This window comes from Dunckerocampus dactyliophorus, chromosome 15 (genome assembly GCF_027744805.1).
Source record: "Dunckerocampus dactyliophorus isolate RoL2022-P2 chromosome 15, RoL_Ddac_1.1, whole genome shotgun sequence".
NCBI classification, from domain to species: Eukaryota; Metazoa; Chordata; class Actinopteri; order Syngnathiformes; family Syngnathidae; genus Dunckerocampus; species Dunckerocampus dactyliophorus.
Genome location: NC_072833.1, coordinates 15,950,761 through 15,967,602, shown reverse-complemented (window position 1 = coordinate 15,967,602; position 16,842 = coordinate 15,950,761). Strand labels below are relative to the sequence as shown.

The following is a 16,842-nucleotide window of genomic DNA, read 5'->3' as shown; positions in this document are numbered from 1 at the left end:
TAGATGCCCGAGCCACCTCAACTGGCTCCTCTCGATGTGAAGGAGCAGCGGCTCTACTCTGAGTCCCTCCCAGATGACTGAGCTCCTCACCCTGTCTCTTAGGGTGAGTCCCGCCACCCTACGAAGAAAACTCATTTCAACTGCCTGTATCCGCGATTTTGTTATTTCGGTCACAGCCCAAAGCTCATGACCATAGGTGAGGGTGGGAACATAGATCGACAGGTAAATTGAGAGCTTTGCCTTCCGGCTCAGCTCTCTCTTCACCACGATGATCCGATACAGCGACCGCATTACTGCAGACGCTGCGCCGATCTGCCTATAGACCTCACGCTCCAACCTTCCCTCACTCATGAACAAGATACTTGACCGCCTCCACCTGGGGCAGGATCTCATTCTGACTGAGAACCATGGCCTCGGATTTGGAGGTGCTGAGGCTCATCCCAGAAGCTTTGCACTCAAATGCAAACTTCCCAAGTAAACATTGAAGGTCACAGCCCGATGAGTTCATCAGGACCATATTGTCTGCAAATAGCAGAGAGGAGATCCTAAGGCCCTCAAGCTGGACTCTCTCCACGCCTAGCTGCGCCTAAAAATTCTGTCCATGAAAATTATGAACAGAACCGGTGACAAAGGGTAGCCTTGGCGGAGGCCAATGTTCACTGGAAACTGGAGGAGTGTGATCCCCCTATAGTTGGAACACACCCTCTGGTCACCCTTCTTGAAAAGGGGGAACACCATCTCGGTCTGCCAATCCAGAGGTCCCGTTCCCGACTTCCATGCAATGTTGAAGAGACGTGTCAGCCAAGACAGTCCCTCAACATCCAGAGCCTTGAGGAATTCAGGGCGAAACTCCTCCACCCACAGAGCTTTGCCACTGGAGAGCGCTTTGACTACCCCAGATACCTCTGCCATGGTGATGGAACTGTCCGCGTTAGTGTCCTCTGACTCTGCTTCCTCTATGGATGGTATGTCAGTGGGATTGAGTGGCATTGTCAGTGGGATGACTATACCTCATTTGTACCTATTTTTAGTGCCACTATTAACACGGAAATGAGGCACAGATATCTACTTTGTTTTCCAGCCTAATATGATGTCATTTCCTGCTTTTCTTCCCCTTCCTGAGACAGCATTCACCAAATGTTGCTATGTAAAGTTGACCTCTTCAAAAACTGTACACATTCACGTGACTCACAATAACAAGCTTCCCTTAGCTTTAAAATGGGTCCTTGTTGGGGTCCAAATGGACAACCCAGTGGAACATACATACGACTCCCCCTAAACATTACACCTGTCCCACTGAAATTGCATATGTATAATAATAATACAAATCAATGTCATGTGATCATTTGTAGTTCTGAAGCCATATTTATTTCATTTTTTTGTTAGTAAAGCGTGATAATGGAGCCACTGGAATTCAGAGCGTTTATCAAGTTTCTGTAGTTCAGAAGCTGAACAGCAAGGCAGAAGTTTGATGCAATGAAAAAGACGAGGGACACCCCGTTGTCTGATGTCGTTTGTTTCCATCGATCTACATTCCATGCAAAGAATTGTATAAACATTTGAGAAGAAATGTTAGATTGTTTGCATTGTCAGATCAGATAAGTAAACAATGGCCAAACTCAGTGGACCTCAGCATTTGGAAAGTCCTTCTCAGATGCATGTTTAAAAGTAGAATTGAGTTGAAACAAAAATCACGTGGCCTCCCACAAATCTTTTGTTATCCTACACCGTATTATCACCTGCAACGTCACTGGCGATGGGCTGTGTTTTTGGCTCCTTAGTTTTTTTTGTTCCTTTTTTCCATATTCGTTACCGTTGCTCCCACTTTAAATATTATGCGGTGCCAACAAGAGCCACATTTGACTTGGGAAGATGTTGAGAGAAATGCACATGTGAAGCACACCCGAGATTAAAACCAGGCCTTCCTCAACGGAGCTACACCTTATTTTTGTTATTTTTTATTGACACAAATCTACAGGAAGACCACTTCAAGGTAAGCTGAAACCTCATAATTCATTAAAATCAAATTTTCACTCAATCCTCTGCTGTGTGATGCACTTAAAAAAAAATCTTTTTCCCCCAGAGCGAATATTTCTTCAAAAATGTGTCGTTTTTCTGTTTCACATAAACAAGACGCACATTTTGAAATGGCTGTTGTGATATACTTGTTGTGACGGCCCTTGTGACGGTAGTAGGGAATCGGGTCAACTCCCTACAACTGGGCCCGGGCGCAACCTTGGGAGCTTAAAAGCCTCAGCCTGATCACACAATGGGGGAGACAGACAGATGGACAGAGCTGGCCTTAGATGAAGCCTATGTTGTACCATTTTTATAGGCATGGTTTGGTCTGGTCTGGTCTGGTTTGGTCTCCCTCCTTTATGGTTGTTCCAGGTCATGACAAATGGGAGATTGTCCATTGGCGGATTGGTTTCGTGAGGTTTTCTGAGATGGAAATGTTTGTTGGCCATGTGGTATGTTGCCAGGTGCTGTCTTGATTGTAAATGTCAGTTTTCAATTGAAATTGGTGAGTTAATGCAATTGTCTCTTGGTGGCCAGTGTTTGTGAATGTTTTTGAGCTTAAAGCAGAGTAGAAGTGAGTACCACTTTGCGTATTGTGCATTAACACGGTTACTTTGTCCCTGTTAGGAAGTAGGATGTTTTCCCTTTGGATCTCGTCTGGGGGAATTTGATAGTGTGGTGTGAATGTGGCTGGAGCAGTTGTCTCGAAGCACATCCGATACTGGCAGGAGGGTCGTCTACTTGTTTGATTGCTCAACCGAGTATACTGGCTAAAGTGCATAAATACCCACCACTGAAGCGTCTGAAGACTAGAGAGGAATTTAGTTAGTTTTGGTTCGGCGATATAACTGTTGGCATTGTTGCGCATTTGTGGATACTCTGTATTATTAATACTCTTCGGATTTTCTGTTATCTGTCAATCAATTATTTAATTATGGCTTGTATAGATTTTTTTGAATGTCCCTCTGAAGAGTTGTTGGAGCTTTATTCATGTCATCAGTTGGTTCTCATAGCAAAACATTTAGATGTTGGGGATTAATGACCAAAGGGAAACATTAAAAATATAATTAAGGCCAATTTAGTTGAATCTGGCATTTTGAAAAGTACAGTACAGAATGAAATTCATGACCAGAGGTCTATCATGCATCGTCACGAATGTTTGAGCAAAGGAAAGAATCACTTTATTAGAAATGGAATGTGACAAAATTGCTGTTGAAAAGTTACAATATGAAAATGATTTGGAAGAGCGGAAAATACTTTACTCTGATAGGTTAAGTGCATCCTCTTCGTCAGGTGATTCTTCTGTTTGATGTAAGTAATTTACGTTTAGTTTCACAATTTAGTGAACGTGACCCGGACACATTTTTGTCTTTTAGCGGGTTGCAGAAATGAGACAATGGTCGGATGACAATCGCACGTCGTTGCTCTGTGTACTGACGGGCGACGCATAGGAGGCATATTCTGCATCACTGACAGAGCAGAGTCTATTCTTGTGTTAAAAAAGCCATTTTGCATGCATATGAGCTGGTCCCTGAAGCTTACACAACGATTTCGTACAAAAACAAAACAATCATATTGAATTTGCTAGGGAATTAACTAGTCATTTTTGTCTGGTGTATTTCACTAGGGATGGATACATTGGATGAACTTTGTGATTTTATTTGTATTGGAACAATTTACAAATTCTGTCCCTGCCCACATTGCTGTGTGCATCAAGGAACATAAAGTGACAACCGATGCTGAGGCTGCGGTACTAGCGGATGCATATGTGCTAACACACGGGAGTCTAAGGCATTCAGCTCAAGACAATGGAAGCAGGTTTTCACACACAAATATACATCAAGGTAAGGCAGACTATGGTAAGCAGACAGTTACTGTTGACCTAAACAGAGTATGTAACTATTGTAAAACCAAAGGTCATTGGAAGGTTGACTGTCCTAGAAATGTTAAGAGTGGTCTTGTAGATGTAAATCCAGCTCTGTGGCCACTGTTCACGATACAAATTTTAACTCCAGGAAGTCCCAAAGGTACCTCCGCTCTGAAATATTTTGTCAGATGGTTGTGTCACTTAGATATTGATATAGCTGTACCCATTAAGAGCTTGAGATAGAGCTTCAGCTGAATCTCAGATTGTTTGAGAAACACATGCGAGTTTGTCTGACACTACCGCACTGCCGGATCCACCCTCGTCCTTGGCAGACTATATTAATGGCTTTCGACAAAGGTTATATACAGCTACTGTATGTTGCCGAAAAAAAATTATCTTCTGCACAGGAAAAAATGAAGACCGTATATGACCATAAAGCTGAACACTGGCAATTTAGTCCAGGCGATCGTGTTCTTTGCTTAATGCCTGGATTTATAGGACCTTTTACGGCGGTCGAATCAAAACTACGTACTGTCTACACCAAAACGACCGAAGGCGACTCGGGTAGTTCATGCAAATCTGTTAAAACCATACTTAAATGATTTAGAAATCTTTTTTTAGGGAGAGGGTGTGACGGCCCCTGCTGCCAGGGTGTTGCTCCTATCTTGCCCTCTCTTTTTCCTCTCTCTTGACCCTTTCTCTGTGTCTCTCCAGGTTACTGCAGGACTTGGAGCAGTAGGTAATCAGGTCAACTCCCTACACCTGGGCCCGGGTGCAACCTTGGGAGCTTGAAAGCCTCAGCCCGATCACGGATGGACACAGCTGGCCTTAGATGAAGGCTATGTTGCAGCCTTTTTGGCATTTTAGTCAGGTCCGGTCTCCTTCTTTTATGGTTGTCGCTGCCTAAGAGCCAGGTTGTGACATTGTTTACAGCCTTTAATATATTGTCCAACCTCAAACAATCAATATGTTGTATTTGGTGTGTATTTAAATAAGCCTCTCTCAAAAGCAGACATGGAAAACAAACTGCTCATTGTGGTTTTGTTGATGCCCTGCACATTTGTGGACATTTCAAATTCACACTCTGGCAATGGACAAAGTGGAGAAGACAACTGTAATATACAGACAAACCAAGGCTGAAGAAGACAGAAGCAGTGGGCAGAATGATGTGGAAGTGGAGAGGATGAAGACCGCAAAGAAGGCAGCACCAGTGAATAAAATGAAGGTGAAAATGGAGAGGATGAAGGACACAGCTGCAGTGGAAATGATGATGATCAGGAAGACGGTGGTAGTGGACAAGATGAAGGAAGACAGTGGTAGTAGACAAAAACCTGCAGCTACTAGTGACATTGGAGCCCCTACTCCGAAGCTGACCGTCATGGACCTGGCAGAGTCGAACACCGCGGTCACCAATGTGCTCGTCTCCAATCCCACCCTCATCGCTACTGCTGTCCTCATCGCCCCCACCATCACTAGCGACCCCCCACATTGCAGCTGTCAGCAACACAAGGTGAGCTCTCAATGAATGTGAAACACAGGAGCAGAAAGCATTTACAGCAAATGCTTCTATTGCCGCTAATTGTTGTATTTTTCAAACATACTGTCATGCAGCTCTGCTGGTCACTGGCAGTGTTCTGGCTTTGGTTGTGGTATGAGGAGCTCAACGCCCCCCATGTATGAATAACAGTAAGCTATACATACCTTCATAAGCAAACACACCCCATGGGATGCTATTGTTTTTATCTACAATGCCCTCCAGAAGCATTGGAACAGTGAGGTCAATTCCTTTATTTTTGCTGTAGACTGAAAACATTTGGGTTTGATATCAAAAGACAAAAGGTGGACCAGAGGTCAATGTTTGAGCTTTGATTTCCAGGTATTTCAATCTGGATCGGATGCACAGCTTAGAAGATGGCACCTTTTGCTTGAATCCAACCATTTTTTATGTGAGCAAAAGTACTGGAGCATGTGACTGACAGGTGTGTTTTGTTGCCCAGGTGTGTCAGATTCCGTTGCTTATTCAATCAATAAATAGCACTGTACATCTACATTCAGTTTCAGATTGGGTAGAATAGGTTTTGCCTGTGTAGACTGCATTTTAAGATGAAAACATGAACGCCAGGGTGAAAAACAGGCAATTGTGAATATGAAAGAAAAAGAAAATGAAAAAAATTGCACAACCATTGGTCATAGCTCGTACAACCATTTGGAATGTCCTGAAGAAATAAACCACTGGAGTAAACATCAGCAATTGATGACAGAAACATCATTAGAGCTGTAAAGAAAGACCCTAAAACAACTGTGACATCAGCAACAACCTGCAGAGGGCAGGAGTGAAGGTATCACTATATACTGTTCATAGAAGACTTCATGAACAAAAGTAAAATGGCTACACCAGAAGATGTAAACTGCTCATTAGCAAAAAGAATAAGAAGGCAAGGCTGGACTTTGCCAAAAAGTACAAAGATGAGCTTCAACAATTGTGAGACAAACGTAATATGGACAGATGAATTTTTTTTATGTTGTTTTCACCTCTAAATGCAGTCTACGCGGGCAAAACCTATGCTAACCAATCAGAGCGTAGACTTTCAGTGCTATTGACTGAACAAGCAATGCAACAGGGGCAACAAAACACACCAGTCAGTCACATGTTCCAATACTTTCACTCACATGAAAAATTATGTGGGTTCAAACAAAAGGTACGTAAATACATATAAAGATGTAAATACCTAGAAATAAAAGCAAAGATGTTGCTGCCAAGTCTCCTATTCATCTTTTGATGTCAAACCCAAATGTTTTAACTCTACAGCAAAAATAAATAAATTGACCTCATTGTTCCAACACTTCTGCAGAGCACTGTATTTTAAAATCAGAAAAATTTAACTTTTTGTGTTTTATGCATCATAAAGCTTGTGCTAGTGTCTGGCCGGTTTGACAGGCTGTGTGTGGATCTCCGCTCACTGAAATGTCACGCTGACTCAAAGGTACTAACAGCAGAGCTCGATTATTGTAGCAGAGCGATTCAACCAGTAGTTGTTGACTCCAACTGGCAAAGCTGTCTTGACGCTTATCTGATAGACGTAGTGTGTGATGGCATCTTGATGACGTTTCCAACATTTCGGAGGGGAGTAGGTTTGGGTGTGAACATTCCATCGCACTTTAGCTGTAATAATAATTTTACAAACATTCAGTTAACGTTTCATTTTCGAATCAATCACTGCAAAACACACTTCAAGTATAATTATTTAACTGACAACAAGTTTGTACCAAAATGCCTCTTCATCACAAGTTGTGCTGGCCCTCTTTTTCTTCAGGGGACGTCTTACTGTGTTTATGACATTTGACACTTAAATTGTGGGCATCGAAGTGACTCAAAAACAGACCTACCCTATCAGTTTGGAAGATTTCGACATTTTGCTCTGTAACGTGGTTTTTCCTGCATGATAGGCTACCAATCTTTCAATGCACTTTTCCCAGAGTTGTGTAACAAGTTGGCACTCCTATTCTCTCACCAGTCACTTACAAAATGTGACATGACACTAATTATTAATAATTAATCATTATTTTACAAATTGAAAAAAAAATAAACAAGCGCTTGCTGTACATGCTTTTGCTTGACCATACAGTATTTAACTCGTGTACACCTGTTTTGTTTGAGTAAATACAGTTAGGATTGGTTCACCTTTTTATGTCTTGGATATGAATCACAAAGAGCCATTTCATCTGGGAAAAATGAACCCGACCACTACAGTTTTTAACTAAGATAACGTCCTCTGTTCCGTTTTCTGTTTTGGGAGTATGTAAGGAAATGCTATTTGTTGCTGTTCATAAGAGCTAAAACAAAGTAACTACTCATCAGTTCACTTTTACCTTGGTCCACACTCCAGTCTTCCACTAAATTTCAAATGAAACAATTCAAAGATAGTTTTATAATATGTTTAGATTTTACATACAGTATACTTTATTCTAAGTATTTTAAAGTCAGACATTTGGAACTTTCATTTCAGATGCTGCACCCTGCCCAACAAGATTTTTTTTTTTTTCCGCAGAAGGGATGGAGGGTGTCTGTACAAAAAAATATATACATAAAAAAACTGCCCGCCTCCGTGTAGCACCCATTTAAATAAGGATGCAAGGGTAAGTGCAACATTATAACATGTTGCACTTGGAAAGCACACCTGACCATCTTTTTTGCAATTGCATCTTTGTGTTTTGTCAACACAACAAGGACTTACAGGTAGGATAAAACATATGTCATTAAGTTGTACTTATTTAGTTATATACTTACTTAGCATACTTATTTATACTTACACTCCAGGAAAAATGTAACATATTAAAAGCGTATTTCTTGTTGAGGAGGGAAGCAAGTATGAATTTGTTTTAACAGCCATGGCATTAATTAATGAACAGCCCAAAATATATAACACACAAATAATTTGGCCAATTATGTGTGATGCCATTGGTATATATTAACTTGGTAATATTAACTTTATTATGTTTCATGATTGTTAAGATTGGGAAATGGTTGAATTTTATTGGACATGACAGTTTCTTTGTCATTTGTTTCTCAATCACAGAATGCAATATATAATTTGAGTTAATGATTTAGTAAATTAATGTCATTTCAGGACTATTGAGTGCGCCAGAATATAAGCCGCATCCACAAAAGTTAAAGACAAAAAAAGATTGGTACATATATAAGCCGGACCTGTCAACAAGCCCCAAGTGTGCCCGTTGTAACAGGGGATATTTGGGACACAGAACAGATTTTTTTTTTTTTTTTTTACTTTTAATCAAATGCTTTTTTCCAAACAGTGCAGAACAGTATGTGGTACTGTACTGTACTGTTTAAAGGGATAGTTCCGATTTTTTGACATGAAGTTGTATGACATCCCCATCAGCAGTGTAATGCATCAACGGTGACTTACCCCCCCACTTTGTCTCGTGAGCCGAGTTCTGGTCGGATTTCGCTGATGGGGAATGTGGTTCCGGTTAGTTGGTGGGGCCTTTTAAGTAAAGACTTCAGCTTTTCAAAACAATATTTTTTCAAAAGAGTAATACATTTGCATCACAAAAATACCTCCTCCAAAAAAAAAAAAAAAAATCAGACATCACAATCGCTCAGCGTTACTTTCTCTCCCGTCGTATCACTGCGCACTGTCGTTTGTCCAATTTTTGTGTAAGCATTCCACAGCGAGAGTCTCTTGTAGCAGCGGTCTTCATCAGCGCATTTAAGCCAAACTCTTTACTTAAGTGGCCCCACCAACTAACCGGAACTACGTTCCTCATCAACGAAATCCGACCAGAACTCAGCTCACGGGACGAAGTGGGGGGTAAGTCACTGTTGACGCACTACACTACTAATGGGTATGTCATACAACTTCATGTGAAAAAATCCGAACAATCCCTTTAAACAGTAGCCTTCCAGAAAAGTAATTCATCGCTGTCTTCATCTTCCTTCCCAGAATTGTACAGCCTCACAATTCCTTTGTCACACACTTTGTGTTGTCATGTCTGTCTGTCTCTTGTTGTCACTCTCAATGTCACTTTCGTCTCGTGGCAAATTAGTCACTTACCTCACGCTGTCCGCTTCATCACGTTCAGCCTTTCGAAACCCGTTGGTGATAGTGGATTTTGTGACACTGCTCAATGCTGTCAAGATCCACTGGCAGACTTGAGCAAAAGTTGCTAGATCGATCGCCTTTAACTTGAAAGCTGCATCAAATGCACTTGTTCATGTGTTTTCCATGATGAGGGTGTGTTCATGAAGTGCACAATGGCTGTTCTGAAGTGTACAAGACGTCGCAGGATGAAAACGTGACCGTAAATTAGCCACATCTCCAGTTGGGCAATGAGCATCAAAGGGAACCGGGACTAACATTCCGATTGTCCTGAAATTGTTCATTCTTTAAAATTTTGATGCATGCATTCGGTGATTGACCAGCCCGGCAAGCGGCAAAAATGGCCACATAACAGCAACGAAGAAAGGAGCGGCAGGAAGCGTTTGTGTTCATCCATTTCAACCATGGACAGTGTGCGACGGCGCTGTAAAGTTTAGCTGAAATTCTGCAAAAAAAAAAAAAATTAACGGTCGGGGCCGTGCAATATTTGCAACGTCATCATATCATGCAAAGGAGGGTGCACCACTCACAGGATTAAACATTTCCGGCTTCACGGTGTCCAGAGTGCCCTGTTTTTGACGTGCTATGCCGGACTTCTTCCAACTAGTCAGGTTAGTAAAACAGTAAATTACGTCCAACATTTAAGCAGCAAACAAATTAGGCTTTATGTTGCGAATACGGTGGCCAATTGAAATATCCAGCTAACGTAAGGCTGTGTACTTCATAGACAAACGACCTGACAATAATGCTAGCTTTAGCCAGGAAGTTCACCAGAGGCTGTGTTACTCCATTCACCGTAGTTGTTTGACATTCTGCACGCAGGTTAGCATGAACGCAGTAACATAGTTAAGTTACACTTTGTTTAATCTGCATGATAAGACACACTCCAACACAAAAGAGGATATGCATTAATGTTTTTTCATGAGGTTTTGAAAAATAAAAATGACTGTGAACGTGTACTCCTATATAAACATTTCTGTTCAAATGTAATTGTTTGATATTTATATACTGTTTAAAATAGTCCTGTGAGAATTTCATAGTAAAGTAATTCATACAAAGTTCATATATTTTTTGAAATCATGGAGACATTCAGACATTTATTCCAAGAACTTGGCGCCCTCATTTTAAACCATGCAAACTTTTATGATCCTACCTGAAAAGAATCGGAATCGAGAATTGTTTGGAACCAGAATCAAAACGAGGAATCGGAACCAGAGTCGCTCAAACTCAATGTCCATCCCTAGCCACAACACTGCGTAAGTTGCAGGGTTCAAAGCATGACAAAAATATAACGGCTTATACACAAGAAATTGTGGTACTACATTACTCATATGGGATTTTACTCCGTACCTGTTGTCTTAAAGCTGAATTAGACGTGACTTTGACATGTTCATGTGCATTTCAGTTATCAATTAATATAACCTCTTGACTGCAGACATGTTCAAAAAATGGCTCCTGCTTTTGATGATGGCTTGGATGTTGATGACCGCCTTTGGGTCAGATGGTGAAGTCGAGGAAGGCCAGCCTGGAGAGCAAGAAGATGAACAGTTGGAAGAAGATGAAGAGGCAGGTGATGGACAACAACCTGAACCTGAACCTGAACCTGAACCTGAACCTGAACCCGAACCCGAAGAAGAAGAACCTGAACCCGAACCCGAAGAAGAAGAACCTGAACCTGAACCCGAACCCGAAGAAGAAGAACCCGAACCTGAACCCGAACCCGAAGAAGAAGAACCTGAACCTGAACCCGAACCCGAAGAAGAAGAACCTGAACCTGAACCCGAACCCGAACCCGAACCCGAAGAAGAAGAACCTGAACCTGAACCTGAACCTGAACCCGAAGAAGAAGAACCTGAACCCGAACCCGAACCCGAAGAACCTGAACCTGAACCCGAACCCGAAGAACCTGAACCCGAACCCGAAGAAGAAGAACCAGAACCTGAACCCGAAGAAGAAGAACCAGAACCTGAACCCGAACCCGAAGAAGAACCTGAACCAGAACCAGAACCCGAACCCGAACCTGAAGAAGAACCTGAACCAGAACCAGAACCTGAACCCGAAGAAGAAGAATCAGAACCAGAACCCGAACCCGAAAAAGAACCTGAACCAGAACCTGAACCTGAACCTGAACCTGAACCTGAACCCGAACCCGAAGAAGAACCTGAACCTGAACCTGAACCCGAACCCGAAGAAGAACCTGAACCTGAACCTGAACCTGAACCCGAAGAAGAAGAACCTGAACCCGAACCCGAAGAACCTGAACCTGAACCCGAACCCGAAGAACCTGAACCTGAACCTGAACCCGAACCCGAAGAAGAACCAGAACCTGAACCCAAAGAAGAAGAACCAGAACCTGAACCTGAACCCGAAGAAGAACCTGAATCAGAACCCGAACCTGAACCAGAACCAGAACCTGAACCTGAACCCGAAGAAGAAGAACCAGAACCCGAACCCGAAGAAGAACCAGAACCCGAACCCGAAGAAGAACCTGAACGAGAACCTGAACCCGAACCTGAACCTGAACCTGAACCCGAACCCGAAGAACCTGAACCTGAACCTGAACCCGAACCCGAACCCGAACCTGAACCTGAACCCGAACCCGAAGAACCTGAACCTGAACCCGAAGAACCTGAACCCGAACCTGAACCTGAACCCGAACCCGAACCCGAAGAAGAAGAACCTGAACCCGAACCCGAAGAAGAAGAACCTGAACCTGAACCCGAACCCGAAGAAGAAGAACCTGAACCTGAACCCGAACCCGAAGAAGAAGAACCTGAACCCGAACCCGAAGAAGAACCTGAACCTGAACCCGAAGAAGAACCTGAACCAGAACCTGAACCAGAACCTGAACCCGAAGAAGAACCTGAACCTGAACCCGAAGAAGAACCTGAACCAGAACCAGAACCTGGACCCGAAGAAGAACCTGAACCTGAACCCGAACCCGAAGAAGAAGAACCTGAACCCGAACCCGAAGAAGAAGAACCCAAACCCGAAGAAGAAGAACCTGAACCTGAACCCGAACCAGAAGAAGAAGAACCTGAATCTGAACCCGAACCTGAAGAAGAAGAACCTGAACCCGAACCCGAAGAAGAACCTGAACCAGAACCTGAACCCGAAGAAGAACCTGAACCTGAACCTGAACCAGAACCCGAAGAAGAACCTGAACCTGAACCTGAACCAGAACCTGAACCCGAAGAACCTGAACCAGAACCTGAACCCGAAGAAGAACCTGAACCAGAACCTGAACCCGAAGAAGAAGAACCTGAACCTGAACCCGAACCCGAAGAAGAACCTGAACCTGAACCCGAACCCGAAGAAGAAGAACCTGAACCTGAACCCGAAGAAGAACCTGAACCCGAACCCGAAGAAGAACCTGAACCTGAACCCGAACCCGAACCCGAAGAAGAACCTGAACCTGAACCCGAAGAAGAACCTGAACCAGAACCTGAACCCGAAGAAGAACCTGAACCAGAACCAGAACCTGAACCCGAAGAAGAACCTGAAGAAGAACCTGAACCAGAACCTGAACCCGAACCCGAAGAAGAACCTGAACCTGAACCAGAACCCGAAGAAGAACCTGAACCAGAACCTGAACCCGAAGAACCTGAACCAGAACCAGAACCTGAACCCGAAGAAGAACCAGAACCAGAACCTGAACCCGAACCCGAAGAAGAACCAGAACCTGAACCCGAACCCGAAGAAGAACCTGAACCTGAACCCGAAGAAGAACCTGAACCTGAACCTGAACCAGAACCTGAACCCGAAGAAGAACCTGAACCAGAACCTGAACCCGAAGAAGAACCTGAACCTGAACCCGAAGAAGAAGAACCTGAACCTGAACCTGAACCCGAAGAAGAACCTGAACCAGAACCTGAACCCGAAGAAGAAGAAGAAGAACCTGAACCCGAAGAAGAAGAAGAACCCGAAGAAGAACCTGAACCTGAACCCGAAGAAGAAGAAGAACCCGAAGAAGAAGAACCTGAACCTGAACCCGAAGAAGAAGAAGAACCCGAAGAAGAAGAAGAACCCGAAGAAGAAGAACCTGAACCCGAAGAAGAAGAACCTGAACCTGAACCCGAAGAAGAAGAAGAACCCGAAGAAGAAGAACCTGAACCTGAACCCGAAGAAGAAGAAGAACCCGAAGATGAAGAACCTGAACCTGAACCCGAAGAAGAAGAAGAACCCGAAGAAGAACCTGAACCTGAACCTGAACCTGAACCCGAAGAAGAACCCGAAGAAGAAGAACCTGAACCTGAACCCGAAGAAGAAGAAGAACCAGAACCTGAACCTGAACCCGAAGAAGAAGAAGAACCTGAACCCGAAGAAGAAGAACCAGAACCTGAACCCGAAGAAGAAGAACCAGAACCTGAACCCGAAGAAGAACCTGAACCAGAACCTGAACCCGAAGAAGAAGAAGAAGAACCACAACCTGAACCTGAACCCGAAGAACCAGAACCTGAACCTGAACCCGAAGAAGAAGAAGAACCAGAACCTGAACCCGAAGAAGAACCTGAACCAGAACCTGAACCCGAAGAAGAAGAAGAAGAAGAACCTGAACCCGAAGAAGAAGAAGAACCTGAACCCGAAGAAGAACCAGAACCTGAACCAGAACCTGAACCCGAAGAAGAAGAAGAAGAACCTGAACCCGAAGAAGAAGAACCTGAACCCGAAGAAGAAGAACCTGAACCTGAACCCGAAGAAGAAGAAGAACCCGAAGAAGAAGAACCTGAACCTGAACCCGAAGAAGAAGAAGAACCCGAAGATGAAGAACCTGAACCTGAACCCGAAGAAGAAGAAGAACCCGAAGAAGAACCTGAACCTGAACCTGAACCCGAAGAAGAAGAACCCGAAGAAGAAGAACCTGAACCCGAAGAAGAAGAAGAAGAACCAGAACCTGAACCTGAACCCGAAGAAGAAGAAGAACCTGAACCCGAAGAAGAAGAACCAGAACCTGAACCCGAAGAAGAAGAACCAGAACCTGAACCCGAAGAAGAACCTGAACCAGAACCTGAACCCGAAGAAGAAGAAGAAGAACCAGAACCTGAACCCGAAGAAGAAGAAGAACCAGAACCTGAACCCGAAGAACCTGAACCAGAACCTGAACCCGAAGAAGAAGAAGAAGAAGAACCTGAACCCGAAGAAGAAGAAGAAGAACCTGAACCCGAAGAAGAACCAGAACCTGAACCAGAACCTGAACCCGAAGAAGAAGAAGAAGAACCTGAACCCGAAGAAGAAGAAGAACCCGAAGAAGAAGAAGAACCCGAAGAAGAAGAACCTGAACCCGAAGAAGAAGAACCTGAACCTGAACCCGAAGAAGAAGAAGAACCCGAAGAAGAAGAACCTGAACCCGAAGAAGAAGAAGAACCCGAAGATGAAGAACCTGAACCTGAACCCGAAGAAGAAGAAGAACCCGAAGAAGAACCTGAACCTGAACCTGAACCTGAACCCGAAGAAGAAGAACCCGAAGAAGAACCTGAACCTGAACCCGAAGAAGAAGAAGAAGAAGAACCAGAACCTGAACCTGAACCCGAAGAAGAAGAAGAACCTGAACCCGAAGAAGAAGAACCAGAACCTGAACCCGAAGAAGAAGAACCAGAACCTGAACCCGAAGAAGAACCTGAACCAGAACCTGAACCCGAAGAAGAAGAAGAAGAAGAAGAACCAGAACCTGAACCTGAACCCGAAGAACCAGAACCTGAACCTGAACCCGAAGAAGAAGAAGAACCAGAACCTGAACCCGAAGAAGAACCTGAACCAGAACCTGAACCCGAAGAAGAAGAAGAACCTGAACCCGAAGAAGAAGAAGAAGAACCTGAACCCGAAGAAGAACCAGAACCTGAACCAGAACCTGAACCCGAAGAAGAAGAAGAAGAACCTGAACCAGAACCTGAACCCGAAGAAGAACCTGAACCAGAACCTGAACCCGAAGAAGAACCTGAACCCGAAGAAGAAGAAGAAGAACCAGAACCTGAACCCGAAGAAGAACCTGAACCAGAACCTGAACCCGAAGAAGAAGAAGAACCTGAACCCGAAGAAGAACCAGAACCTGAACCAGAACCTGAACCCGAAGAAGAAGAAGAAGAACCTGAACCAGAACCTGAACCCGAAGAAGAACCTGAACCAGAACCTGAACCCGAAGAAGAACCTGAACCCGAAGAAGAAGAAGAAGAACCTGAACTAGAACCTGAACCCGAAGAAGAAGAAGAACCTGAACCAGAACCTGAACCCGAAGAAGAAGAACCTGAACCCGAAGAAGAAGAAGAAGAACCTGAACCAGAACCTGAACCCGAAGAAGAAGAAGAAGAACCTGAACCAGAACCTGAACTCGAAGAAGAAGAAGAACCCGAAGAAGAAGAACCTGAACCTGAACCTGAACCCGAAGAAGAAGAAGAACCCGAAGAAGAAGAACCTGAACCTGAATCTGAACCCGAAGAAGAAGAAGAACCCGAAGAAGAACCTGAACCTGAACCTGAACCCGAAGAAGAAGAACGCGAAGAAGAAGAACCTGAACCCGAAGAAGAAGAACCTGAACCTGAACCCGAAGAAGAAGAACCTGAACCCGAAGAAGAAGAACCTGAACCTGAACCTGAACCCGAAGAAGAAGAAGAACCCGAAGAAGAAGAACCTGAACCTGAACCCGAAGAAGAACCCGAAGAAGAAGAACCTGAACCCGAACCCGAAGAAGAAGAACCAGAACCTGAACCCGAAGAAGAAGAAGAACCAGAACCTGAACCTGAACCCGAAGAACCAGAACCTGAACCTGAACCCGAAGAACCAGAACCAGAACCTGAACCCGAAGAAGAAGAACCAGAACCTGAACCCGAAGAAGAAGAAGAAGAAGAAGATGATGAAGAAGTAGCAGTAGACATCTTGGAGGTGTGTGATTGGTGAATAGAATATAGAATATGTAATAGAAACATCTCATGTTGTAATAATCACCCAATAATAATCACCATTTTGACTTTTGGTCTCGTCTTGTCAGGAGGTCATCTCTGATGAAGGCTGTGTCACTGAGCAGCTGTGTGCAGCTGAGCCTTCTGATTGTAACCCAGCGGAGGAGGAATCATGTTTTTTCGTTTCAGTAGAACTGACTGATGGTGATACCTTTGAGTTTGACCTCTCAGGGGAGTCTGATGGCTACTTGGCTTGCACATTGGCTTCTGAAGGCAGATTGGTAGGTCACCTCTTTTGGCTCACTCAGAGAAGATCCAGAGTGTGTTTCAACATCAGCACGTCTTGTATTTGTCCACTACAGGAAAGTAATGACACCACCTACATCTGTGCAAACAACAACAGTGAGGTCCAGTTCTTTGGAGCGTTTCTTGTTGATGGCGA

General features: G+C 43.8%; 1 protein-coding gene across 10 annotated transcripts; it reads left to right on the top strand.

Annotated features, from left to right (window-relative positions):
- Positions 1-1,776: 1,776 nt before the first annotated feature.
- On the top strand, positions 1,777-15,840 carry LOC129195120 (putative uncharacterized protein DDB_G0282133). 10 transcript variants are annotated; one of them, XM_054800888.1, is made up of 6 exons: positions 1,777-1,993; positions 4,601-5,396; positions 5,498-5,572; positions 7,894-8,123; positions 10,943-11,116; positions 12,167-15,840. In XM_054800888.1, exons 5-6 carry the CDS (start codon positions 11,009-11,011, stop codon positions 15,686-15,688), a joined length of 3,630 nt encoding a protein of 1,209 aa, XP_054656863.1. In that variant the 5' UTR covers positions 1,777-1,993; positions 4,601-5,396; positions 5,498-5,572; positions 7,894-8,123; positions 10,943-11,008; the 3' UTR covers positions 15,689-15,840. The 10 variants fall into 10 exon arrangements, with proteins under 10 accessions (XP_054656863.1, XP_054656857.1, XP_054656859.1 ...); XM_054800882.1 differs by having other exon boundaries at positions 1,788-1,993; positions 11,156-15,840; XM_054800884.1 differs by having other exon boundaries at positions 1,788-1,993; positions 10,943-11,149; positions 11,441-15,840.
- Positions 15,841-16,842: the final 1,002 nt, after the last annotated feature.